At 40.4% G+C, this 27,817-nt stretch overlaps 4 protein-coding genes across 5 annotated transcripts; 2 read left to right on the top strand and 2 right to left on the bottom strand.

Annotated features, from left to right (window-relative positions):
• Positions 1-85: 85 nt before the first annotated feature.
• Positions 86-12,802, top strand: LOC108679578 (thymidine kinase, cytosolic). 2 transcript variants are annotated; one of them, XM_018168230.2, is made up of 6 exons: positions 86-246; positions 8,262-8,374; positions 8,507-8,633; positions 9,418-9,627; positions 10,005-10,100; positions 11,296-12,802. In XM_018168230.2, the coding sequence occupies exons 1-6, from the start codon at positions 199-201 to the stop codon at positions 11,416-11,418; spliced, it is 717 nt and encodes a 238-aa protein (XP_018023719.1). In that variant the 5' UTR covers positions 86-198; the 3' UTR covers positions 11,419-12,802. The 2 variants fall into 2 exon arrangements, with proteins under 2 accessions (XP_018023719.1, XP_018023720.1); XM_018168231.2 differs by lacking the exon at positions 86-246 and adding an exon at positions 7,880-7,903.
• Positions 5,047-7,893, top strand: LOC125178598 (ankyrin repeat domain-containing protein 27-like). Its single transcript, XM_047882765.1, has one exon. The coding sequence runs from the start codon at positions 5,116-5,118 to the stop codon at positions 7,831-7,833; it is 2,718 nt and encodes a 905-aa protein (XP_047738721.1). The 5' UTR covers positions 5,047-5,115; the 3' UTR covers positions 7,834-7,893.
• A 355-nt stretch (positions 12,803-13,157) lies between the features above and the next one.
• Positions 13,158-17,992, bottom strand: LOC108679579 (vacuolar protein-sorting-associated protein 25). The gene is made up of 5 exons (XM_018168232.2): positions 17,801-17,992; positions 17,249-17,377; positions 16,645-16,749; positions 15,433-15,563; positions 13,158-14,461 (listed from the first exon to the last, which is right to left on the bottom strand). The coding sequence occupies exons 1-5, from the start codon at positions 17,848-17,850 to the stop codon at positions 14,343-14,345; spliced, it is 534 nt and encodes a 177-aa protein (XP_018023721.1). The 5' UTR covers positions 17,851-17,992; the 3' UTR covers positions 13,158-14,342.
• A 1,514-nt stretch (positions 17,993-19,506) lies between these two features.
• LOC108679573 (DNA topoisomerase 3-beta-1) lies at positions 19,507-27,536 on the bottom strand (the record flags this gene model as incomplete). Its single annotated transcript, XM_018168224.1, has 11 exons — positions 19,507-21,187; positions 21,992-22,097; positions 22,534-22,689; positions 22,864-22,990; positions 23,241-23,338; positions 23,547-23,764; positions 24,099-24,308; positions 25,231-25,308; positions 25,653-25,757; positions 26,617-26,821; positions 27,336-27,536. Coding segments are annotated over 11 exons (1,684 nt in total), but the record flags the coding sequence as incomplete, so codon positions are not given.
• Positions 27,537-27,817: the final 281 nt, after the last annotated feature.

Here is a 27,817-nt window from a genome sequence, read left to right as displayed (position 1 = left end):
AGTTTACATAGATTAGTTTGACGGAGGGAGATATTTTGATAAGTCCTATGGAAATGTTAAAAATATTCAAAGGTTGTTTCACCGGGCTGTGCAGTGTCGAGTGAGCAACCGATTTGCGCCACCTGCAAGAAAAAGGCGCGGTATGCGTCATAAACAATTTTTGAAAAGGCAGTTAGAAAACTAGAAAATTCGAGAATAATGCTTCCCAGCTCAACAACCTATCCAACGAATATGGGACAAATTCAGGTAACTATAAGTCTATTACATTGTTAACTTTTGATCGGACCTCTCAAGTTCTCATTCGAGTCATGTCACCTGTTAATTAATTCCGTTCGTACGTGAAGCCACCTAAGTAGCAAGTCCTGCCTACCGTGAAAACAAGTGTGAAAGTTAACAAAAAAGAATAAAAAACATGAATATCTTATGTAACATGTAACAGTCTAGGATTGAGTATTGAAGCATCTTTTTTCTTGTATATTCTGGCTAATTTGTGTGTTTTATGCCTGTAGTGAATGTTTCTTCTTTCAGTTTTATAACCAAGACCGTCACCACGGGCACCGTCTGAGTCTGACCATCTGATGAGATCATGAGACTGATGATTGGCCCCGCCTAAATTTAAATATATTTTCAGTTTTCACAAGCCGTTTGGACTTTGGAATATAGCTACAAGGGGCCAGAGAGGGTAATAAATAAATGGACTGTGGTTTGTGTGTACTGTGTACACATTAGCAGTTAGGTTAGCACATAGCACCATATTAGAATTGAAGTTATTGAACTGTTGAACACTTTAAACTGGCCTATTGGTTCTAAATCTCATTAGGTACTACTTAGGTCTCAGTGTCATTGTATATTTATGGATGGAGTAAGCAAGCACCAAGCTGTAACTGAAGCCAAAGGACCAAGGATGCAACTTATGATGCATGTTGCAAGATGAAAAATTGAAACTTATGTTGTCATTTCACTTGAGCTGCCACACAACCCAGTTCTAATCTAATTTCAATTTTAATTGAATTACCTATATTGGACTGCAGTCTAATCTAATAATCAAAAAATTCAATCAAATACAAAATTTTAAAATGATCATGATCATCATATTAGTATTGTAGTGAGTTTCATGACAAATTAGGGATTTTTTAGAATTTGTTGTTCATTTTTAATTTCCTGATGGAATTTAGAAGCAAAGAAAATTGCCAAAAAGTCCACCATTTCTTGTAAGACAGTAAGAGAACACATTTTGTGTTTTTGGGAGTCCAGCTCCATTGTCAGTTCAAAACCCAGAAGCCAGAACTGGCAGAACACAGGTACATACACACATAGTGGCAAACCAGAGATTTTTAGAATTCGTTCATTTTGAATTTCCTCATTTACTCAAGATTTTAACCAATTTCTTATCATATACAAATAATTAACCTAAAATCGCAGTAAAAAATTTACCTAGACTTGAGGAAATTAGAACCTTGACGGCTTGAAGTGAAGGATTGTGAGGCCATCTGGACCTCGAGCGGAAGAGTTTGCAGCTGCAATGGTGAGCTTCACCATGTCGGGTGTGAGAGAGATGAAGTCCCTGTTTAGGGGATGTTCAGCCTAAATTTGATTTAAGAGGCGGCGGATGGAGGGGCTTTGAGAGTGAGGAGTGATTGAAGTGAAGAGTTTGCAAAAGGCGGAGGAGATCTTGCGCTGGGGGAGGAAAGGGAATTCAGACCAAATTGGATTGACTGATTGGGAGGGGAGGGCACTCAGGGCAGTTATGCTTTCCGGCTTGGGAGCAAAGGAGATTCCAGTGTTTGGACTGGTTTGTGCGTCTGCTGCACAATGCAAGATATGTTCATCAGGTGTTCCTGGCATGGGCCTGTATGGGGATGCTGATTTCCAGGTTTAGCTATGGAAGCCAGGAGTCGGTTGGGTTGTGCGCCCTGATGTCATCCCATTGCTCGATGAGCATCCGGGTGCCAGAGTTGACTGAAGGAGAGAAGTCCTTCTGGAATCCAGCAGGGATATGCTGTCTGGGAGGGAGGGACCATCTGAAGTGCTGCTTTGATAGCTGTCGTGTAGGATGGCCAGTCAGCTTTCTTAAAGTTAATGTAATAGCGTGGCCCAGGAGGTTGTTGAGTCAGCAGAAGTAGGGAGATGGATCAGGGTGAGCAGGTGGTCTGAGTTGATAGCAACTTGAGGTTGAGGAGTCCAGGATGTGTTAAGCAATAGATGACTGCTGATGATGGCAAGGTCCACTGGTCCAGCAGTGAGGAGGGCAGGCCATGGGAGGGGAGGCAGGTATAGCAGTCCTCATTGAGGTAGGCAAAGGAGGACTATGACTATGGTTCCTCACACTGCAGCTTTCTGGTCTTTTGAGTTGCAGAACCAGTAGGGATGATGGGCATTAAAATTGCCCATTATCAGACAGCCATCCAGGATTGAGACAATGTCTGAGAGCTCCAGGGAATATCCTGGAGCACAGGAGGAGGCTGGAAGGATCACTAGGACGTAAACATTGATGATGCAGAGAGGGGTGGAGTTTGCAATGGCCTCCATGGTGGTGTTGCCCCGTAGGAGGGGAGAGATGTTTCGCCCAGTGGCAGATCAAGATGAGGAGACCACCACTGTGACCTCCGGGGCAGTCTCTGCACTCCAGCACTTATCGGGGAAAGGATGGGGAGCGGGATACAGCTGATGGCTTGGTCTCTTGGAGACAAGTAACCGCCACATCAGTCTTGGCAAGGTAAGTACCGTAGCCAGTTCAACTGCACTGTATTGAACCCCATTGCAATTAAACTGGAGGATGCAGAGGTGGGAGGGGGACAGCATGGGGGTAGGCCAGGGGGCAAGGGGGAGGGGGATCGGGCTGGGATTGGGTCAGACCATCTGCGCATAGGGCAGATTCAGTCTTCGGAGTAGAGATCAATGGAGCACAGGCTGGAGCATCGCTTGTGGGTCCAGGCATTGCACCTGGAGCACAGAAACTAACATCCTCTCCATGTAACTGGGATGGAGCAGACTGAGCAGGGGCGCAGGCTGGGGTTGGGATGGATACCCTGGGTTAGGAGGAGGACAAGTAGGAAGAAAAGGTGAGAAGAGGGAAGGGCATAAGGTGCTCAGGAAAGATAGGCAGCTGAAGATGTATGTAGGTAGGGGGAAGGGGAGGCCAAGGTTTCCCTACCCTTAGGCAGAAAAAAATGAAGAAAGGAACCTCTGTCTGGCAGCGATCCGGGCAGGAGGGCCTCTGCCATTTGGCCTGCCCCATGAGTATGCCAGGCATCCAGCCGACGTGCAGGCCAGGGTACCTCCATGGCATAGATGGGCAGAGATTGGGGGCACTTGGTGGTGTAGCTGGTGTTGGTGGTGTGATATCCATGATAATAGATTCTTAACCAGTTAACATCATACTCTACTGCACTACTGGTTTACTCATAGTCTCATAGGACTAAAAATGAACTTGAGGAAGAATCTAAAAAACTCTCTGCTTTGCCACTAAATTCAGTATTGAAATAACTACAGCATTTATTTGGAGTAATCAAGAATGACAAAATATATTTCCAACCATTGCTATGTGAAAAATTTGTAGATCCTTTAAGAACAAGAGAAAATTTCTTCAATAATGACAAATTAACATTTGATCCTCCTCATTTTGGCATCTTGTTTTATCAATGCTTTATTGTTTATTGCACATAAAATGATTACCCTTGAAAATTCAGTGAAACTGCCTGTATAACTACATTTATAGGTGAAATGCAACTAAAAAAGTTTTGAAATGACTCTGTTTGTAGATTTATTTATGGTGATACCTGTTAATATCTGATTGGTCTGCTGGTGTAATGGTGTTGCAAGGGGTTGTGATGTCACACTTGTTTGTTCATGAGATGGCTTTGTGCTGCACGCTGATTGGTTCGGGGAGTGCCCTTAGCCTACATGGCCTGGGCTGACTGTAACGTGATGCAAGTTGGCAACAATTATGCTGTTGATAACAGGAGTCTAGCGTGAACCATGATAGGGTTAGCATCTACCGAACGTGTGCTATTAACAATTGGTAGCAGTGTGCAAAATGGCTTCAGCAAGAGCCATTACTACTAAAGTTCCTCCTGTGTTTGAAGAAGATGGTGATTATGATCAGTGGAAAAAAGATGTGTAGCTGTGGACTATTTTGATGGATTTAGTCAAGAGTAAACATGCCATTGCTGTTCATTTGTCATTGACCGGCAAAGCCCCGAATGCTTCATCAGAGCTTTCAGTGAATGAAATTAAAGGAGAAGATGGTATAAAAAAGTTGTTGAATAAATTGTTACTAGATTTCTTTATGGTAATACCTTATTCAATATTACAGCCATTTGCAGGTATGGAATATATCTACCTTATTTTTCTTGCTGCAACTAATTTTGAGTGCAAAAATTTACCAGCAACTAGAATTTCCACCATTTTTTGAGATGCAAATTTTGTGCTAGATGATTTACCTCCCATCTTATATTAACAAAAGTGCATGATTCATGATTGGGTTACAAGATTCCAAATGAATTAATTTCATCACTAGAGCCATGACATTTTAGTAATAAGTAGGAAAAGTCTGATCTAGCCATATTGTAATGTCAACTCAATGTGGTTTGATACTTGTTGAGTATGGCAGGGCCGCATGTGATATGCCATAATTAAGTTATTGTTTGATTTAAATGAGTTACTACTTACTACTGAAATAATGTCAAAGTTAGTTATTATTCATATTACTTCCCACATGAATATTCACAGGACATTTGAAATGGTAAAAAATTTTAAAATTACTGTGCAAAAACATTATTACATGCGTTTGGAGTTATGCTGATGATGCAAAGTGTTGTACGTAAGCATCAGAGCTCATTCAAGGCCCCACTGAACACTCTAAAACTGTTCACATGAAGCTGGATTTGGCTCACTCCATGCTCATATGTATTTCTTAACATATTGCAGAGAGATATTATCTGGCAAATATGCTTACTGTGAAATGGTACCTTAAACTTTTAAAATTAATAAGTTGTTGAATGGTAATTTTTTAGTTTCTAAAAACTTTTTCTGACTTACAGAAAGATAATTTTCAGATTATTTTGGTTAAACCTTATACTTAAGTTATTCAATCTAGCGCTTATCATAATCAGTATGGCTAAGTATGATGAAAACTTGAAAGAAAATCCTTTCTTTATTTATGTTAAAGAAAACCATGCAAATGTCATAAAACAAGCTGCTGAAGAAAACTGGCTATTATGCATACCTCGGAAAGCTACTATTCTCAACACAGCTTTCACCCAGGTGGATGTTTTGAAACACACTCTTGTACCTGATGACAGCAATGAGAATGTCTTCACTACTCTCACAGACCAGCAAGTTCATCTACTCAAAGATGCTCTTGTTACAGATGAAGAAGTGCATGACAAAAGTCCAAACAAGAAGAAAGTTTTAATTTTATTCTCAGAAGTTCTCTACGATGAGTTTGGAAAGTATGGACTTATGTGCCTTGAATGTCCCTTGTTTTGGAATAAACCTGTGGATTCTTTGCCTTCCATTTTGTCCATCCATGATGCAATAAACTTTCTGTGCCAAGGATTACAGAACTTTACAGTCATGCACAATCTTGACTCATTGGCTGAAGATGTAAGCCTGAAGTGTGAAAAAATAAGTGAGCTTCAACCTCTAATAGAAGTTGTTATAAATGCTTACCAGCTTGGCTGTAGCTTAGTTATGAATCAGTCAAGTTTTAAAGCAAAGGTGACTTCTGATCCATATTATAAAAAACTTCTAGAGACATCAGTTATTACTTATCTTCAACATAAAATTTTTCCCTCACTTGTGGCAGTTTTAAATGTTTTTGCTTGTGCCAAAGATGCAACATTAAACTTGCACTTGAACAATGCATCTGGCATCACTTGCACTGATGTCAATCTTCAGTATAGTGACAACTACAATGTGTCTGTGAAGGAACTAAGGACATTTTTCAAATTTCAAACTTTCATTGACAAAGCTGAATGCATAAAAAAAGTTATTGCAACTCTTTGTGCGGAGATTCGCTGTGCAACAACTGATGAACTCATACCAAACTTGTGTTATGTTGTTGTAAAGACAGCCATGCCAAATTGGTATGCTCACATGATGTTTCTTAAGCACTTCCACATTGATGGTGAAGATAAACAAACTGGCGAAAATTACTTTCATTTTGCAACTCTGGAGGCTGTGTTAGAATTTATTTCCACTGGTGGCCTCTATAAAAAAATTGAACTTGAACATGACCAAGAAGATTCAGGCAATTTTTTATTAAAAAGTGAAGTTCAGAAATTACTGACCAGAAATAATGATGAAAAAATAACTGAATATTTTCAATATATTCAACACAGCCAACTTGTTGAAATCAATGCCCTTTTTGAAGAAAGCTCCTTCAAATCCAAGGATGATATTAAGAAAAAACTATGCCACCCTTTGTGCACTTGCCCTCGTTGCTCTACTTTATTAGATCAGGTGAAGAATTCATGTGTCTCTGCCAAGACCTCAGATTCAGAAGGCTTTACAGGTCTCCATGCTGCTGCTTTTTTTGGCTGTCCTAAAGTAATAAAACTACTGCTCAAAAGAGGAGCTAACGTCAATGCACGATGCAACCAAGGAAGCACTGCTTTGCATTTTGCATCCATGAAGGGACACAAGAATTGTGTTCTCCTCTTGCTACACAATGGGGCTGACATAGGTATTGCAAATTCACGTGGATACATGCCCCTGCATCTGGCTGCTGAAAACGGGCATGTCAGCTGTGTGAAGAGCCTCTTATTCTATGCTGAGCTTCATGGTTCAATTGACTGTATGGCAGTTGATAACAATGGTGATACACCTTTGCATTTAGCTTGCAGGTGGGGATTTCAGGACGTGATCATTGTTCTCTTGGAACAAATGAAGGATGGAAATTATGACCTGATGGTGAAAAATAAAGCTGGCTTTGCTTCAACTGATCTCTGCCTTAATCGAGAACTACGGAAACTTGTGCTGAATGCTCACCAGCAAAGAGCTTCCAACAACCACTTAAGGCCTGAAATTTTTTTGTGCAAAAGGGTCAGTATTGACAGTGGTTGTATATCTCAAAGCAGCCCAGCCATAACCACTGTCAAAGGAACACCAAATGCATCTGATGATATATCATGCTCTATGGTACCTAGTAAAAATGTTACTGCAACTCATGAGCTGGATTATTCAATTGTTGATCCACCAATCAAAGAGCTAACTCAAAGTGAGTCTAGACAATTAGATGAAGCAGTATGTGCTATCCAGGATGGTGAAATAGAAAAAGCTCTACGGTTACTTTCTGTGCCTACTGGTAATTTTGATAAAGATGCAAAATTATCATCTCTGTGTCATCCTTTATGCCAGTGTTGTGAGTGCCTGAAAACAATGCCTGTAGATGACCGTCAAAACGCCTGTGGTTTCATCAATTCATTGGGTACTGCTGGCTTAGGTGTACTTCATGTTGCGACCATGGGTGGACTAGCAAAGCTTGTTAAGATTCTTTTGTGTAACAACTGTAACCCAAATGTATTATCAGGCCTCCAAAATGGTAGTGCTACAGCACTTCACATGGCCTGTGAGACAGGGAATTATGCCATTGCCCAAATGCTTCTCCAGTATGGAGCAGATGTTGATGCTATTGATATCAATGGCAACACACCACTTCACATATCTGCAGCTGGGGGTAATGCTCGACTGCTTCATCTCCTAATTAGTAGTGGAGCCTCTATATCATCCATTAATTATAATGGTCAAAGTCCTGAAGATGTTGCTCGGCAGTTTGGATATCTTGCTTCTGTGGAAATGCTCCAACCGCCTCTCAGTGATTACAACTGATGTCATTGTCTGGAGTCTTCCAATATTTATTAAATATTAGTGTGTTTTTCATATTTACATTATCTACTGGGTGAGTTGCTTGCAATTTTCCATTACTACTTTTTGCTCACATTATTTCGTATTTTAAAATATGCTATTTTGATTAATATGAGCTTTGTTCAACAATATTTATGTAGCCTTTTATTCATGAGAGGCTTTCCAAAATATTTGTTACTGCACTACAACACCTGGGAAATGATCTAATTACTTTACAATATTTATACAATAGCTGGGTGCAGGGAAAATCTTTGAAGCAACCCTCTCAATACCAATCTTGAGAAAATAAATTAATTTCTTCACAATAATTTGGACAATGATAAGGCAACAAAAGCTTTAAAATCATTACTTTGACCCTTTATAACACATTCATTTTTTTTTTTTGTTTGCAGATCATCTTTGGTCCCATGTTTTCTGGCAAGACCACAGAACTTATGAGGAGAATCAAACGCTATCAAGTTGCCAAGCACAAATGTCTGGTGATCAAATATGCCAATGATATTAGGTAAGGAGTGCTGATGCAGTTCTGTACAATTTGTTCTCTGGTAGTAGATAAGTATGAAGCAATTGATATTTATTTGCTTTTTCTGCCTTGAATGTTCAAAAGTTCTGTAAATCATAAATTTTCTTGTTTCAGATATGACAGCGAGCAGCTGTCCACTCACGATCACCAGACTCTTGCTGCTGTTACTGCAACTACATTGACGGGGCTCATGGAGGCTGCTCACAATTACTCCATTATTGGCATTGACGAGGGACAGTTTGTGAGTACTTCAGTCTTAATTACAGTTAGATTTTATTGGTTGGCAAATTCGGAACTATGGTATAAATGCATCATTTGACCGTTTATTCACTCGTATATACCTCGCTCAAAATTAATAATCTTTGCCGGAATTCTCTCCAACATGGATACCAATGCTTTTTAATAAAAAACACGTTTTTCTTGTGGACTAAAAAGTAGAAAATAAATTATGGCTCCCCCCAAAAAACGTGGGTCGGGCTGTACGTTCACCATCAAATTTTCAAAATTCGTGTGTTGTGTGCTTCTCGCTTTAATCATAAATCTGCTCGACACACGTTTTTTTGGGGCGAGCCATAATTTATTTTCTACTTTTTAGTCTACAAGAAAAACGTGTTTTTTTAAAAAGTTTTTTTTTTATTATTTTATTATCAATTATGCGCACTTAACTCATTTTCATCCTTTGCCGTGTTTTTCCGGTAAAAACGTATGTGGCTTGAGTACTAATATACTGTTGTTCTTGCGACAATTCCATGAATTGAAATTTTGTCTTACAGTTTAGTCGTGACAATTAATAATATGTAGGGATTTAAAATAATTTTGTTAATTTTCCAAGGTTCATTTTGTTTTACTTATAATTTTATTTGAATTTGCATTTTATCATGTACGGGTAATTTAGGTTACAGGCGTTTTTAGCTCATAGCAGTCACTTTCGTATACTTAATAAGCATATGTATATTTATATAAAAAAAAACGAAAATTTTGATTGCTGTTGTCATAGGTAACATTGAAGAAAATTTTTTTCTTAGTTTGCCGACACAGTGAGTTTTGCGGAGGCGATGGCAAACAGCGGCAAAGTGGTGATCATAGCGGCGCTGGACGGGACGTACCAGAGGCAGGGCTTTGGCAGCATCCTACAGCTCGTGCCGCTCGCCGAGAGCATCGTCAAGCTCACGGCCGTGTGCATGCGATGTTATCAAGACGCTTCTTTTACTAAGCGTATCACCCACGAGACAGCCGTACGTGCATCGCATTACAAATTTCTTACAAACATGATTATGAAACTAGACCATTTTTAGCGCATTTTCTCATTTATGAGAAAAAAAGCTATTTTGCTCGTCATGTCCGTCCGTCTGTCTATGACTTCACGTTTTCGTCGACGAGAAAATGCACTATCACTCACTTCAGTGAGTACCGAGTTAAATTTTTTCTGTAAGGGGAGTGGGAGGCGTGTGAAACAAATCAAGTCTGGGCAATCCATTGTTCAAGGTGGTAATTTTTCTCTGAATGATCAAGAAGTATTTACGTCGAACGTACGTGCCCTTCATTTTATTTTATTTCAACCTTGCATTTTAGTAGAAGGATATTTATCTTGCACCTCCTGATTTTGTCGCAGTTGGAAGTGATCGGTGGAAGTGAGAAGTATATTGCAGTGTGCCGCGCGTGCTACCACGTGGACCCCATCACCGAAAATTCACCATCGCCTCTAAGAGTGAGTGTGTGCCGTGTGGGATTCAGAATATCCTAGGATATATTTTAAATTCAAATCTATCCATACCATATCATCATTCATTCATCATATTTAGGTCTCCATCTATTACGCATAAAATTCTAATAATAATCCTGAACTCAGACGAATGCTCTTGATATAGTCCTGTTTTGAACAATAATCCAGTGGATTGATGTTGAATTACTGTTGTTATGCCATCGAAGTTCTGCTCGAGCAATAATGAAATCTTGACACAAATTAATCATTTTTGTTTAGATATGAATTAAAATTTAAGTGCATGCACGACAAATCTGTTCGTAAAGGTATACCAAAGATTAGTCTTTTTTTTTTTATTACAAAATTGTGAAACGTCTCTCATTACAGATAAAAGCTTCATACATTCATTCGAAGAGAATATTTCTTGGGAACGTTCTGTGAAATTCACATCTCATGCAAGCATTTATTGCTCAAGACTTCGTTCCAATTCTTTGATAAAATATGACCTAATTCAACCATTTCATAATAGTTTTCTCGAGCAATGGTGCTCTTAATAGGAAATAATTGAGTTTTCACGAAAAGGTTAAAAGCAAAAGTTACATTTATTTAAACCCAGACTCATTTATTAAGAAAATTTGTTCATTTTTGTCACCAAATTTACTTGTCATTACAATTAAAATGTCAAATCAATTATAATATTTTTTCCATTTGCCTTTCAGTCTTCAAATAAAAGCTGCATTGCTGACTCAGCTGAATTTGTTGCCAAAAAACTATGCTTGGAGACTAGCAATAATGAAATCTTGACACAAATTAATCATTTTTGTTTAGATATGAATAAAAATTTTAGTGCAAGCATGACAAATCTGTTTATAAGGGTACCGAAAGTCAGTCTTTTTATTTATTACAAAAAATCTGAAATGTCTATCTCGAGCGCGCATTTTACTGCTCCTCAAGACTTCGTCACAATTCTCCTCAATTTTACGATAAAATATGACCTAATGCAACCATTTCATAATAGTCTTCTTGATCAATGGTGCTGTTCGGAAATAGTTAGATTTTCGCAAAAATGTTATGAGCAAAAGTTGCATTTATTTAAGCACAGACTGCTTTATTAAGAACATTTGTTAATTTTTGTCACCAAATTTGTAATTACAATTGAAATGTCAAATTAATTATAATATTTCTTCCATTTGCTTTTCAGTCTTCAAATAAAAGCTGCATCGCTGACTCAGCTGAATTTGTTGCCAAAAAACTATGCTTGGAGACATCGTGTCCAGCAGACAGTGGAAACAAAGAAAACTCGTGTGTTGCACCGGCTCAGTGATGCCGCGGGCTGCACCAGTGATGCAGTGGGCTGCACCAGTGATGAAGTGGGCTGCACCAGTGATGCAGTGGGGTGCACCAGTGAGGCGGCGGGCTGCACCAGTGAGGCCGCGGGCTGCACCAGTGAGGTCGCGGGCTACACCAGTGAGGCCGCGGGCTGCACCAGTGATGCCGCGAGCTGCACCAGTGATGCCGCGGGCTGCACCAGTGAGGCCGCGGGCTGCACCAGTGAGGCCGCGGGCTGCGCCAATGATGCCGCGGGCTGCACCAGTGATGCAGTGGGCTGCACCAGTGATGCCGCGGGCTGCACCAGTGGGGCCGTGGGCTGCACCAGTGATGCCGCGGGCTGCACCAGTGATGCAGTGGGCTGCACCAGTGGGGCCGTGGGCTGCACCAGTGATGCAGTGGGCTGCACCAGTGATGCCGCGGGCTGCACCAGTGATGCAGTGGGCTGCACCAGGGAGGCCATGCCCACCTTTTGCTTCTTGTTTTGTGCGTGGTTGAAGAGTGTTGCGCTGGTACCAGCACCTTGATGCGCTGCACTCATTGGGGCGATCTGTGACTGTGAGTTAGCGCTGTGTTCGGAAAATGGCTCAAGCTGTGACTCGCTCATTGTTAGATCTGCATTTCTTATCTTGATTTAGAGAATGACTTTGTTCCTGTTTTATTGAAGTGAATTACAGTGTGATTCGTTTAGAGTATCTTGACTAAAACATGAATTTTTTATGATTAAAAACTGATAAACTGCATGAAATTGTGTACATATCTTGAATTTGTTTAAATTTTCATTAATATTTAAAACACACAGGAAAAAACTTGCTTCATAAGGAATCCCAGATAAATTCGGCATGAATTCTGTTCCATTATTTATAAGTATTAATGATAACTTCATTAAAAATCAAAATATTGGATGTCTTGAAGTATTACACGTGCTGAGACAAACTCTCAAGAGTCAGCGAATTATCGCCCGTTTGGCTCAAGCTTAGGTAGGCTGTGGGTGGCCTCCGTTATTCTATGCATGTTCTGCTCCTGCAGTTTGAGTAAGCTTGAGTTGCTTGATCCTGGCCCAGCAGTTTTTTAGGGAGATTTTCGCTAAATACGTTGTAAAACGTTATCTTCTACACATTTCTTCTGAAATGCTACTGTTATTTTTAAAACTGACACCATGTTATACGTCGTCTGTGACGAGTCGCGTCGACTAAGTTGAGGGATACTAATTAAGCGAGGTCAAAAGTTTCCGTGTTGCAATTACTTGAAACGATTGTAATAACATGTTTTATATTTTCATAGAAATCGTTCTAAAATTCATCACCGTTGTAGGTAATAATTTTATGTTAAACCGTCTAAATCTTTGAGTAGAACGTTTGGCACCTCAGACTTGGGCATTGCCGTTTTGTATTAATTTGATGTAAGGATATAAGTTTAGTTTTTTATTTCAGTAGATGTCGTTCATTGAGTAGTATGTGACGGTTGCTTCTGACTTTTTCACTAACTTGTGGCCTATTTATGTCCAATTAATTGCATGCATATGTATATGACGTGCGAATCAATCAAGATATTCTTTAGTAATATCTAAGCATCCAAACACTGCCATTTATATCGTGCATTTTAGTAATAACTTCCAAGTAATTTTTATACTAGAAAGTTAAGACAAAAATAAACATTTTTGTACTATTCAAGTGTAAATTTTCTGAACTGCGTCATCTTGTACAAGTTCACTGTATGGGCAATAACGAAAACACTCGTGTAGTTTTTAATTATGCATTGAATAAGACATTCATTTTAATATCTAGGACATCACGGTGCTTACTCTTGACAGCGACCACGCATTACTTGACATCATACTTCTCATTATTCGAGAGCTCGATGATGAAGACAGAATGTCCTCAATCATGCAAAATATTTCCGTGCTAGACTTAAGGCTATTATTCTCTCTTGAAAATTTGTCAACATAGTTCGGTCACACTTCTGAACTTTTGTCAAAATTTCACAGTTGACTCTTGAGTTGACATGTTCTCACAGCTGACAACTCATTTTATATCTGGACCAGAAGAAGGTAACTAACTCAAATAATGGTAAAAAAACTACACTATATTAACACAGCATCAATAACGGCTTCTTTTTTCGAAACTATACAGCGGAACTATGTTTGCAATGTGTGTGATTTTAAGCAGTGTTGCAATCACTGCTTAAAAAATCTTTGTCTCGTAACGTTTACAAAGGAACGCTGAAAGTGAAAATTTGTGGGATATCAAATACCGCTATCCAAACAAAGAGGAAGAATTTAACGTTATTGTCTATGCAGGCCGAGGGTTACTGATAGGTATTTTTCCAGTTAGCAGAGTGAGGATAATCAGAGAGCTAAAATCTAACCACCCACACAACTGTGTGCTTCGAACATTCTGAGCTTCAACAATCAACATGCAGGATTTGCATTCATCAACCCAAGTATCATAAGTTTAAAATGCTCCCTGAATCCAAGCACAACATGGTAATAGTAAGCAGAAACTCACAACTGAATTCGATAACAAAACTTTTTCACATTGTTAAAGTGTTGGAATATACAAAACATTTAGCTAAACTTAGGATATTGCGACGGAGAACCAAGCTGTACATTAAGAGCATGATCTTGAGGCTTTATGAACTGCATGACATTCAACAAGCCTATTATCGCATTGACTTTCGAAATCCTTAAAAAAAAATTCGGACCCACAGTCGTCCAACAGCTTAGCTACTGCATAGTAATGAATGACGTCTCAGTTGTAAGTGATCGAAATGATCTACGCTTGCCTACAATTCTGCTCATTGGCTGTGAACGATGCCCGTAGCGCTAATTAAAAAACTGTGGGCGAAATCAAGGGGCATTCTAAGCGACCGCTCACGTGAGACACAAACTCTTGCATTTCTCATGGCTTGAAGAGCAGCTCAGCTCTGCAGGAACTTGACACCCGTGCCGTCAGGTGTCTCGATGACCTCTGCCTTGCCCTGACTCTCCAGCAGCCGCAGCGCTTTCAGCACCACGTCATCCGAGAGCCCGAAGAACTCTACACATAAATCAAACTATTGAATGAGGGATTAAATCGTATCGTAGAAAGACGAAAATCACTAATACTAAAGTTAAAACCAATTTTAAGTTGAAATGAACGACCACGTGTGTGGTAGTTTAGAACTTTAGAATGCTGCCCATTCGACATAATTCATTCGCCATTGAATAATATCATAATTCACTCTGGAACGAAATTATTCCGTAAATGGTATTAAATAGTTAATAGAAAGCTGAAATGACACTATTGTGTTCAACGTCATAGGTAAATTTGTAGTAGAGGACACAAAATGTTAAATTGTAGTGAATTGAAAATGTAACGCACAAACTTGTCTTTAGCGATTGTTCACACTTAATCCGGTACACTTTAGTATTGGAATGCTATCAGCTGACTCCTCGTGCTTCACTTCTATGTTTGTAAGTTAGTAGTAAGCAAAAATGTCTGAAAGTCTTGTGCAAACGAACCAACGTGATGTCCACGTTCTTAGAACGTAAATCTCCAGATTAGATTTACCGTCGCGAGTGCTAGTCGCATCTGAAGGCAAGGTTACTATAGCTATCTTAAGCAGATAGAGGATTAGCCCTTTGTCAAAGAATACATATATCTTCGTCAGGGCATTTCGTATATACAGGCATGATTAATAGTTACTACCAGCAGTCATGGTCAGTAAAGCTCCCGTCAGCAGACATGGCCAGTAAAGCTACCATCAGCAGCCATGGTCAGTAAAGCTACCGTCAGCAGACATGGTCAGTAAAGCTACCGTCAGCAGACATGGCCAGTAAAGCTACCATCAGCAGCCATGGTCAGTAAAGCTACCGTCAGCAGACATGGCCAGTAAAGCTACCGTCAGCAGACATGGCCAGTAAAGCTACCGTCAGCAGCCATGGTCAGTAAAGCTACCGTCAGTAGACACGGTCAGTAGAGTTACTGTCCAAAAACAAAGCGTTGACATGAAGTGCAGGAAGCTTCACCTTGGTCGGTGCTCTCGTCACCCTGGGTGAGCTCGTAGAGCGTGCACACGGTGTTTACTTTGCTGGTGGCCTGCGCCCACCTGTACAGCTGGTCGGCCCACGCCCCTGTGCTCAGCCACAGCACTTGTCCTCTGATGGTCAAAATATCACAGTAAAATTGCTTCATCATTAAAACGCATCATTCGAAGAAGGTTTTACGTAAAATTCAAAGAAATCTTTGAGTAAAATTGCTTTATTATTACAACGCATCATTCAAAAATGGATGGTTTTGAGTAAAATTAAAAGAAAGCTTTGAGTAGAATTGCTTTATTATTACAAAGCATCATTCAAAGATGGTTTTGAGCAAAATTAGAAAACAAAAAAAAAAACTTTGAGTATAATTGTTCTATCATTACAACGCATCACTCATATAAAGCGTTCAGTAAAATACAAGTAGAATTTACCTATCATTACTGCACATTTTCATGCAGGGCAGCCGCACCATTAGACCCTAATAATGCACTCATTGCCTTAGTATTAAACAACAATTGCGAACACGTCAATCGCGTGCACATATGCAAGATAAAATGAGTTATGTACATCATCAAATATTAAGCAGCGTTCATTATCATTAGGCAACGATAAACTGTGAGGCCGTCAACTTAACATCATGTGCAAAATGTTCGATAAAACGTAAAAAAAAACATTAGAGAAAACGTGTGAAGTATGTCGTCATTATCAGTTCATGTCATGAATAATACAGTCGAACATGGATGATAAAACTGAATGTACAATAATTTTAACTTAGCCTCCACTTCCATGCGAGAAAGTAAATATTTTTGCTATGCTTAAATAAATATACCGAAAATTAGGCCACAATAAAGTTTCGTGACAACATGCTAACACAACAAGAAAAAATATTCAATTAATATATGTCTTTAACTAGACACTTCAAGTGATTCGATACCTTGAGAAGGTAACAGATATAGGACGCTATCGGATGCTAACAACTCTAATATTGATATCACAACATTCAACATCATTACCGATACTAACGCGCATAGACGAGTATTTAAGGTAATGAAGTCCTCAGGCTAGTAATATTCGAGCTCCTTGACATGTATGTCGCTGGCTTAATAAAATTTCTTCAAGTCTTGATAAAATATACAATTTCCAAAGAAAAGCCTACGATGATTTCATTTACCAAAGCTAAATTACATACGTGGTACATACCTGGTCTTAGATTTATCGGTCCATTCGAGGTTGCCGCGCTTAGCCAGTTCGTGGAGCACCACAGAGATGCCCTCGGGGGGCAGCGCGCGCCCCACCTCCGCGTTACTGTGGAATTAATAACCCAATAAAATACAGTAGATTGTATTCGAACAGAGCAGCGGCTTGTATGCCCCAAATCCTGAAGACACGCAGCACACGTAGCGCAGTATTATATAACAAGGCCTGCTTATTTAAGCAGATGAGCTTATTATTGTTAGGACAAATGTAGTCAAATAACAAAGAAGTGATGCAAACGGTTGACAGAGTGAAGTAACTGAAGACAGGCTTCTAACGAGTAATGCAAGTGCCCGTCGGTTGACAGGGTGAAGTACCTGAAGACAGGCTTCTAACAACGAGTGATGCAGCCACCCGTCGGTTGACACGGTGAAGTAACTGACGACTGACTTCTAACATCGAGTGATGCAAACACCCGTCGGTTGACAGGACGTGCCTATAGACAGGATATCAACAACGACTGACCCAAGCACCCGTCGGTTGACAGGAGGACGTACCTGAAGACAGGCTTCTAACATCGAGTGATGCAGGCACCCGTCGGTTGACGTACCTGAAGACGGGAAGAGACGAGCAGCTGGCGACGTCGATGCTGGTGACGTTGCAGTGTCGCGCCCAGCGCAGCACGAGCCCGCACCAGGACTCCAGCTGACTGCGCCGCACCTCGCTGTTGGTCTGCAGTCTGTGCATGTGATGCTTGGGTTATGTATGGAAATTTATTGATGCGTGATATATAGAACTGTTTGTATGCGTTTTGGATGGTCAACTTTATAGTTAGTTAACAATTAGAAGTACTTAATTTCTTGTTGTGTTCTTCGTCACAAATCATCGGGATCCTCTTAGTGCGTATTAAATATTATCATGTATTAAGCTGTTAATAATCGAACGTGGAGTAGGGACTGACAACATGGACTGAGATGATCATTTCCTTCAATAATATAGCTTCGAAAATTTCTGGTTTACCAAGATATCCGCGGTAAGCTACAGGAGCCAAAACATCTCCCTTGAATGAGGCTAACAGGCCTTCAGCAAAGTAGCCGTGTTAAACACAAGAAAACTTTAATATAAAGATGCTGAAATTTATCGATAGAAAAAAAAAACTCACGTGAAGAAGGGCGGGAAATTGTAGTACCAGGGCCAAGTGAAGTCCGCCATGATTGATCAGGTTAGACTAAGTAGAAGTAAACAGAATTTAGGAATGATTTTAAATAAATAGAGTACAGCATCAGGGTAGTCTGGTAGACCTTACATGTCTGCTCAAAAAATCTAGAAGCATGTGTCAAAAATTCATGGAAAAACTGTCCTTAATGAAAATCGATTATTAAACATAAAAAAATTATTGAATGCAAAAATTCAATTAGAGGCAGTGTATGAAAAGCTCACAGTAATCTTCACAAAACTGGCAAAATAAAATTGTTTAATAATTTGACTAGGTGAATTGTTTACTAGCGTATTAGCTATCAAGGCATTTGTACTGGAAGTCTAACATAAAGTCGCCAGCAAGGCCTAAATCCAAATTTTTTGCAATATCTCAAAAGGCAGGAGGTCTCGCTAGGCCACGCCACTTGAGTCGGCAGCAGCGTTAGCATCTCAGAGAGGCTGCGTGCCAGGAAGGGACAGGTGAACTACAACAACAACGGAGACATTTGTGAAAGATTCGCTTACACGGGACGTCGGCCGCCCGTACGAGAGATAAAGAAGGGAAAGGTAAGGAATCCTGCCTGTATAACAATTTAACCCCACAACTGGTCTGCCTATTCATAACTTAACCCCAAAACTGACCTGCGTACATAACGACTTAACCCCGTGACTGAGATAGTCTATTCAGTAAAGTTATAAAGCAAAGAATGTTTAGTTTAACTCGATCGATGGAATCAATGGAACTCGCCGTTCGTCAATTGAAAACGTATGATACTGGCCGGGACTACGCTTGGTAGTGTTCGATTCCCACGTTATATCTACGATCGCGGTTTCTATCGCGCTAGAAAGTTGTGCTGAAGTTATAAAACTAGATCGTTTCTAATGAAAAACAATGACTTGAGTGCAGTGGTGGAGGAGAGGAGTGCCAGGGAGAGGCAGGAGGGGAGTGCCAGGGACAGGTAGGAGGGGAGTGCCAGGGAGAGGGAGGAGGGGAGTGCCAGGGAGAGGCAGGAGGGGAGTGCCAGGGAGAGGCAGGAGGGGAGTGCCAGGTAAGACCCCTCAGCCTACAGAACAACGAGCCCCACAGCAGCTTCCTGATAGGCAGAGGTAGTCAGGCGAGCTCGTCGGAATTCGACACGGGCGTCTCGCGATCAGATTTGCTTGCACTTTTCATCATTATTAGTTTACTTAGAAGTAGTTTTCGACATAAAACCAAGTGAGATATAACAATTCAACTGGTAAAATGTAACTATAACCGGAATAATAGCGTTGTCATGCGTTTATTTGATTTTATTTTTCGGCTCCATGTCCCTAATCGCAAGAAACAGGGATGACGGGGGGGCTGATATGGCAAGGGGCGCGACTCCCTTTCAGTTCCTCATGCCAACATCTACGATGGGAATTGAAACTTGGGTGTTCAATTATTATCCTTTTGTCCGATATAGGCACACGATTGGAAAAGGAACTGTTTTAGCCGATGCACTCTCTTTCCGCTGGCAGAGCAGTTTAATTATAATCAGATAACTTGCTAATACCTCCAGGAGACACAGGCTTCCTGCAGCTTCTGAAACCGCTCCCGGACAAAAAGAGGCATTAGAGTTTACGTTTGCCAGAGTGCATGACCGGGCGATTATTCTTAACAATGATGATGTGGTAGTAAAATGACGTACAGACACTGCGGAGATTTTATTCTGAAGCTCCTTGGCGATGGCAAAAATAAGCTTAGAAGATCGCTTGTGATGACAACTGTCAGCTTATTTCCCTAAACGTTGGTCACACAAATTTCAAATCTTGATACTCCAAAGCCGAATATCAACAAATGCGTCTACCCGAAAACTAAACTTTCTCTAGCCAGAGGCTTGACCAAGGGTCGAGCAAATGATCCAAACTTAGGAAACATTCAAGACAAGAAACGATATCTTCGTTAAGAGTAGCTTTAACTCTGAACACATGAACACATTACCCATAACTGCTGAACACAGAACTCGGATTTATGCACATAATTTATAGATTCGTTTTAAACGAAAAATATTGACAGAAAATAATTTTTTGCTTATAAAATAGCTTAGGTAGGTTAGGTTGAAATTACTTTACAGTTAGGTAAAGTAATTTCAAAATTGAATGAAAAAATCTTGAAATTGGAAAGAAATTTTTGCATTATGATTGTCGAGAATATGACACTTTCGTGATCAGCGAGCGTACTGCAAAGTCGTATAAAAATCAGAATGAGAAATGAACTAATCTGTATAGAGTATGATAGCAAAATTGACACGAGAATGTCATCCTCATTACCAACATTAAACAAAATATTACATTATGCCCTATGCACAACACAGGCTGAGCGAGAATAAGCGTAACACGAAGTTGTGCTTGCAGCGACAGCAGCATCGACCAGCCCTCCAACAGAACTCCATACCAATTCACGATCACAGTAGTTCATGAGAGATTCTTAACATTAGGTGGTGAATGCTAAGCGTAATTATTGAAAGCTAGTTTGAATATTATTTTAGTGTTGACACAATACACTTTGATTAGATTTATTGTTTGGAATAAATTGAGACAATGGATTAAGGCGTTAATTCAATTTAAACAATGGATTAAGGCGTTAATTCAATTTAAACAATGGATTGAAATACGTCAAAAATATTCAAACCTAAAATAGATTAATTGCTAATTTATACAAACTCTTCTCATGCGTACTTTAAAGTGCGAAATGAAATTATAAGTGTTAAATAAAATAAATATTATAGTCAGATAAGGTACGAGTACCTATATTAAAGCACGTGAGACCAGGAGAGCCCTCTGCCCTCATCGTCTCGCAATGTTTCTTCTTACAAATATAGCCTTCAATTTCAATGCAACCTCTTTTTTTAACGAATGTTGCCTTTACAGCAAAAAAAATTAAACCAATCAAATTAGTATTTTGAGGACGACTGCTAACAAATTCGTGGCATAATCTCTTCTCGAATTCTTAGAATTCAGTGACCATTTCCAAGTACACTCTAGTCCATCATTCAGAGTGTGCTTGAAATTCTTCCCTAGCTGGCCTACAAACTATACCTTGAGTACAATACTAAAATCATTAGTATTGCTTTTTATGACCAATAAATTCTACTAATACCCAAATTGTCCATATACATGAAGAGTTTTAGCGGCATAGGGCAAGTACCTCTCATCTTCTCCCCGCTCTACCCCTGCCCCGCCCTCGCCCTCGAGGTCCTCCTCTACCGCGGCCGCGCCCTCGGTTGCCCTCGTACGACACGCGCTGCTTCGTCACCAGCGGCGTCAGCATCGGGCTGCAGAAGATGCAGCCGCTTTCGCTCAGGCTGCCGTCCTTGAATTTGCTTTTGCCCTGCATGACATTATACAAGTTTAGAATTTTTGTTCCTGTAGGCCACACCAAAAACTAGTACATAAGGAAAATATTTTACCACTTCAGTCACAACATACGGAGCTGGAAAATATTAAATTACAAATAAGATACATGAATTAGTTGCCTTATTTCACATTCACATTCGACATTAGAGGTTATGATAGGTAAATAATGAATAAGCTTCTCTACTATAATTCTGAAGTTGAAGGATTTTAATTAACATAGTATTTGACCACACAATGCACAAGTAATTAATTGAAAGGACGTTATATCCCATTCACCACAGATAAGATTAATGAATTGAGGAACCAGTTAACGGGTTCAGCTCAGCGTGTGATCCAAATTATATTCACGAATTGTCCTGTTGTTGCAAGTGCTTCTGAAACAAGAAAAAACCACCCACGAAAGAACGAACACCAAAATTTAGAAAAAAAACACTGTAAACATTTACAAAATTAACATCAACTTAGGGCCACAGTATGTGCGTACCTACATGCAACGTAACATAATCTGTTAGGATACTAAATACCTGCTGTAGCTTGCACCCTCTGGTCCACAATGATACTGAACGCTGCAAATATTTTGTGTGGCTTCCATGTTCACGTAACGGCCACATTCAAAACGAATTGTGTTTTGGTAAGCGCTTTACAGATTTATTTTTGTAAAATCATCATAATCATTTATAGAAATTAGGTTTCGTAGAATTGTGTAACAGATTAAAAAAACATAAAAAGTTGTAATTTTAGGCGATATCCCCGCAGTTGCGTGGGTGCAGCAACTAACCTCCTTGTACTCGACGGCGACGTTCTGGGAGCCACACGTGGCGCACACCTCTGACAAGACGTTAACTTTGCTCGCTTTGTCGAACAGGCAAACAAGCACGTCACATCTGCAAACGAATAAATGCTTCCATAATATTGAGTGACACTTTTATAGAAAATGTCAGATTGATAAATTTTGTGCTCTGTTTGCAATAATGACAGAAGCATTTGAAGCCAAAACACAAAAAAACTTAGTTTTACGTGAATGGACACAAATAAGTTGAAGACAGTATCGATCATAAAATATAACACCAGGAACATCAAGCCAACATGAGTGAGGATAATACAAGATGATGAGTAGGACTCGTCTGCTAGTTACTGATGTGGCAATAAACGTAAGCTAAAAGCCACGCAAGACGCTATTACCAGCCTGCTGGTTACTCATGTGATGATGTGGCAATAAACACACGCTAAAGGCCGCGCAAGATGCGGAGGACTCGTCTGTTGCCTACAGACTTGACAATAGGCACAAGCTCGCGGCCACACAATACACGCAGCACTCGCCTGTTGCAGCAGATCTTCCACTTAGGTCCTGACGCAGGGTCCAGCACCAGCACGCCGCCCTCGCACTCCATGCACTGCGACACGCCCATCTTGTCGCGCCCAAACGCGCAGGTCGGGTGCAGGCAGTTGTTGCAGCCGCTGTTCTTCAGCATTCCCCTGTCAGCAAACAAAGTGTTAAGCACGATCACCAGACTTGATAACTTGAATTACTTACTTCATGGAAAAAGAGTAAATAAATGCAGATCAAATAAGGAGAGAAAATCTGAGCTGTAAATAATAAAAAGAGGAAATGACGCAGCCCTGAAGTAAAAAGACCACAAGAAGACTCACGGAAAGGGTGCGTTGTTGTAGCAGTAAGGACAGAATGTGTAGCTCCGGCCTTGACCGCCACCGCTGTATAACAGAAGCTGGAAGTCGTCCAGAGGGCATTTGTTTTCCTGGTATTCACGCACGTTGCCTAATTGAGGAATTATTGCAAATGAATATTCGAGCGTTCGTTCACCTTCAATTCATTTATTCACTCTTAGTGCTTAGTATCATTCTGAAAATCGCGAACGAATCCTATTTCTTTGCTCAAATATATATCATTTTTATCCACTCACGCTGGCAGCTCCCCAAATATTACATATATAATCGCAGTAACGAGCACTGGTGACAGAAACTAATATTAATTATTCCACTGCAAGAGAGGAGAGTGAAGAACTGACCACCAGGAGGCACGGCGTAGGTGTCGTCGCAGGTGGCGCAGTACAGGCGCTGGGGTTTGGTCTCGACGAGCTTCATGTAGCGCTTGCACTTGCCGCATCTGCTGACACAGGGTCGGTTAGCGCACAAGTCAGGCAAAGTATTCATAAATACAATAATTATATCTCAAAAATACATGCAAAAAATGAAATGAGGACCATCACAACAATGGCATTCAGAACGACCAGGCCGATTTCTCTTCATAAAATAAAAGCAACAATGAATTGTATTCATTATTGTTTGGCTTGAAAACACAAAAAAAACTTCACCTTGAGAAAGGTTTCCCAGATTCTGACAAGGGTGAGAAGGAGACTTCGAAGAGGTTATCCATGCCGCCGATGTTGCTCACAAAATACTGGAACTTGGCAGCGAATATATGCAGAGTGTGGCGCAGCACGGAGTCGAAGTCGGCCTTGCCAGCGGCGATGAGGTTAAGCTGCTCCTCGACGGCCGACCGCATCGTCGGCAGCACCAAGTCCACGTCGATCTGACCACAGTAACTCGCACTAGACTGCGTGGTCTACACGACTAGCTAAGCTTATTATTCAAACTTACTACTATAATACTAATAATTGCTGATAACTAGAGTTGCTAACTAAAAACCTTTGAATTATAGTTCCCAATAAGCGCACGTCAATTCACTTCAGCTGAAACTGAAACAAGAAAAATCTAGAAATGCTGACCTAACTACAACGCACGGATAACTATTACCACACTGCTTTCATCAGTTCGCTGACAAAATTACAGGGCTTACAAAGCACTTCCTAATTTCGCCGTACTTCATCCCAATGCCGACCAATAATCCCGACCACAAAGCTGACCTTTTGATAGCCATGCACGAGCACGATGCCCAGGTTGGTAGGTACGAGGCGGCGGCCGGACTCGACGGTGACGTAGTTACGCTGGCAGATGTTGTTGATGTGCACGGGGATGGAGGCGTCCGTGCCGATGCCGTGCTTCTCCATCAGCCCGATCACCTGAGCCTCCGTCAGGTAGTCAGGAGCCACGGTTTGACGTTCGTTCAGACGCGCCTGTCAATGACGAATCGAATAATTTATTAGAATTGATTTGATTAATAATTAAATTCGACCCAATAGCAGGCGCCATGAGTGACATCTCAAGAAAAAATGCTTTGCGAGCGAAGTTTATTCATTCAGTTGGTTGCCAATTCCAATTCAGGTATGGGTTCTCAAAGTTTCAACTAATTTGAAGAAATACTTGAAAGAATTTAATTAGTTGATGAAATATAAAAATAATTCAGTAAGAAAAAAAAAAGTTTTAACCAAGAAAGACTAATGTTTGATACAGCATCACACTCAAATCCAGGAATATTTTCGTTTTCATCATTCAGTGATATTGCTAGAAAAAATCGTGCGTGCTGGAATAAAAAAAAATTATATAATAAATCGAATAACAAAAAAAAAAAACGGTAATTTTTTTTCAGTCCTCACAAAAGGAGAACAAATTGCAGGGTGTGAATGATTATCCATCCAAATAATAGGCAATTCTCAGATTTAGAATATAAAAATTTCAGCCTAATAAAATCACCGCGGACAAGATGAATAAGGTCAACATGCATGAAGGCTAAAATATGGTCGGTTAAACAGACGTTTTCCCTAAGGCGTCTCAAGCTCCTAAAACTAATATTATAATATTTTAAGTCATAAGCTACAAAAATTATAACACAATTGATTACCACCAAAAATGAATTAGGTTTAGTATTGTTCCATTGATATCGTAAATAAATCCTAAATATGAAAATTTTTTATTTATGTTGCATCCTTAAATAAGGTAATAGTACGTGCACGTTGGCCAGAGGCTGTGGTAGAATCACACCGTGTGATAACATCCAAGTAAGCGAGTACGATAGCTATAAACTATGAACATTGAGTTAGGAATTAAACTGTATCTGCTAACCTAAACTCGCATCCAATTACATCTACGTAAAGCAACCTCAGTGATGGGGAGTTTGTCTCCCTCGACGAGGTCAGGAACTTTGCTCTCTTCATCCAACGCCAGCCAATCCATGACCTGGTCAAGTATAAGTAATTAGAGGAAAATACTGCGACGCATTAAGTTAGTAAATCCAGTCAATTATAGTCAATTGTACTAACGGATAAAAAGTTGAATTTCGTAAAAAATTGAAAACAAGTTACTTAAGTATAAAAATTAGGTGATTTGTGCAAACGAGTAATTTCTTGATTTTTCGTAAGCTAGATGAGCCCAATACTCAACAATATTTTTGAATATAGTTAGTAAATTCACCGAATTTGTTAGCCTCACAAAGAGTTCCAACTTGTTACGGTACGGCGCAAGTATCCACTAAAATTTAGGAGAACAATTTTATGTTCACAAACATATTTGAATTGGCATACCTTCGTAAAGCCAGGATCAAGAAGCTCGATGCCAGTGAGGGAGAAGACCTCGGAGCCGATGTTGAATGTCATGACTGTACTGAGGTACTTGCAGTCCGGCATCAGCTGTCAACAATACACATTACGTTAATGGTGTTGAATGTCATGACTGTACAGAGGTACTTGCAATCCGGCATCAGCTGTCAACAATACACATTACTTTAATGGTGTTAAAGGCAATCAATATACGGAAAATTGCAATCAAACGAACGCTGCCTGCTATTGCAGAATATTAGTGTCCCAGATAACTGACGATTCCGTTTCTGTTCATCAGCAGACAGCAGCTTGCACAATTTAAACCAAGATTCTCGTCCATGGCAAAAGTTCACTATTCTATCATGAACAATTATTAGGCCACGCACCAATATTCAAGGACACAAACTATGATGCCCTGGCTGTATCACAACTCCCTGATACGAAATACGTTTCCCTGATACGAAACACGATTCCCTGACACGAAACACGATTCGCCGACACAAAACACGATTCCCTGACACGAAACACGATTCGCTGACACGAAACATGATTCCCGGACACGAACCACGATTCCCTGACGCGAACCACGATTCCTCGACAAAAAAAAAACACGATTCCCTGACACAAAACACGATTCCCTGACACAAAACACGATTCCCTGACACAAAACACGATTCCTTGACACGAAACACGATTCGCCGACACAAAACACGATTCCCTCACACGAAACATGATTCGCTGACACGAAACATGATTCCCGGACACGAACCACGATTCCCTGACACGAACCACGATTCCCCGACGCAAAACACGATTCCCTGACACAAAACACGATTCCTTGACACAAAACACGATTCGCCGACACGAACCACGATATTTTGACATAAAGCAACATTTCTCAACACGTTAACGATGCCACTAAAGTGAACCAGGACCACGGGAGCCTCACAGTGCCAATGAAATGCTTGGTGATGTATTCGTAGATCCTCCAGGAGTCCAGGTCGAGGTGATGTCTTTCTGCCGCCCTCATGGGGGTGATGGGTGGATGGTCCCCTGCGTCGTGCCCCTTCTTGGGCCTGTTGATGCCCTCCCGCAGCAGCTCCCGCACCGTCGTGCCCCAGTCCTGGTGCCCCGCTTGTATCTGCAGCGCCCCGCTGCAAAATATAAGCGTTCTGAATCTACCTTATTCTTCAATCATGCTTATAATCAATTTTTTGGACTCTGAATTTTGGAGCCTTTTGAACTAGGTCTTGTTTGAACTCGCTTCCATGTCACTTTAATATTATATGTGATTAATTTTTAAAAATTGTGCAATAAATTCATGCAGAATACTTGACAAGCAAATTCACGTTTCTTTGTTGTCGATTAAGTTCTTGTCAATACGAATGGCCAGTACAAGCGTACCCCTCCTTTGACACCGAACACATTTGAAATCACGATTTTTCATTACAATATTTCTTTTGATGGGGTTGATTTCTTTCGAGCAGCGACGTCGGAACGAAATGGATTTCATTTAAACTAAATCTCGCACAATGAGTAACTACCATACTAACCATAAATGAGTAACTATTGTTACCACCACATCACCATACGATGCAACTCATATTCCATTAAATGTCATGCGATAATTACGCGGACTACAACTCCGGAGACCTCTAGAACACCCACATGAGGTCGAAGTTCTCAGGGTAGCTGGACGTCTCAGTTCTGGGGTAACTGATGTAGCCTTGCGTGTAGAGGCGCTCGGCCACCACCATGGCAGACTGCGGGCTCATGCCGAGACCTGCACTCGCGACCTTCATGAGCTCCACTGTGTTCAGGGCTTGTGGTCGCGCCTTCGTCTTCTCCTTAGAAATGATGCTCACCACGCTGCCAATTACAATGTTGGTAAGAAAACGGAGGGCTTTAGTTGATCCTATATAAATTTGGACCTGAAATTGGATTTTCATCTTCGTAGATCTTTAACTAACCAAGATGTACGAATATTAGCGTTTAGGAATAGCTTGCTATAGATATGTGTTTGGAATAACAAAAACTTTATATAAATGTGATACAGTTTCATAATTCAAGGATAAGGATCTTCTTCTTTGGTAGAAATAATGGAATATGTATAATTTATGATTATTTCCCCGTTTCTCACCTGGCAGTAG

This window comes from Hyalella azteca, unplaced genomic scaffold (assembly GCF_000764305.2).
Source record: "Hyalella azteca isolate HAZT.00-mixed unplaced genomic scaffold, Hazt_2.0.2 contig1509, whole genome shotgun sequence".
NCBI lineage: Eukaryota > Metazoa > Arthropoda > Malacostraca > Amphipoda > Hyalellidae > Hyalella > Hyalella azteca.
The sequence above is the reverse complement of the archived record's forward strand: the minus strand, read 5'-3'. Positions and strand labels throughout refer to the sequence as shown.

Coding starts and splice junctions, on each gene's coding strand:
- LOC108679578 (XM_018168230.2), top strand. CDS start 199: ATGCTTCCCAGCTCAACAACCTATCCAACGAATATGGGACAAATTCAG. Junction 247..8,261: donor CGAATATGGGACAAATTCAG/GTAACTATAAGT, acceptor TTTTGTTTGCAG/ATCATCTTTGGTCCCATGTT. Junction 8,375..8,506: donor AAATATGCCAATGATATTAG/GTAAGGAGTGCT, acceptor TTCTTGTTTCAG/ATATGACAGCGAGCAGCTGT.
- LOC125178598 (XM_047882765.1), top strand. CDS start 5,116: ATGGCTAAGTATGATGAAAACTTGAAAGAAAATCCTTTCTTTATTTAT.
- LOC108679579 (XM_018168232.2), bottom strand. CDS start 17,850: ATGGCGGACTTCACTTGGCCCTGGTACTACAATTTCCCGCCCTTCTTC. Junction 17,378..17,800: donor AATTTCCCGCCCTTCTTCAC/GTGAGTTTTTTT, acceptor TCACATGCACAG/ACTGCAGACCAACAGCGAGG. Junction 15,564..16,644: donor ACCGATAAATCTAAGACCAG/GTATGTACCACG, acceptor TTTGACCATCAG/AGGACAAGTGCTGTGGCTGA.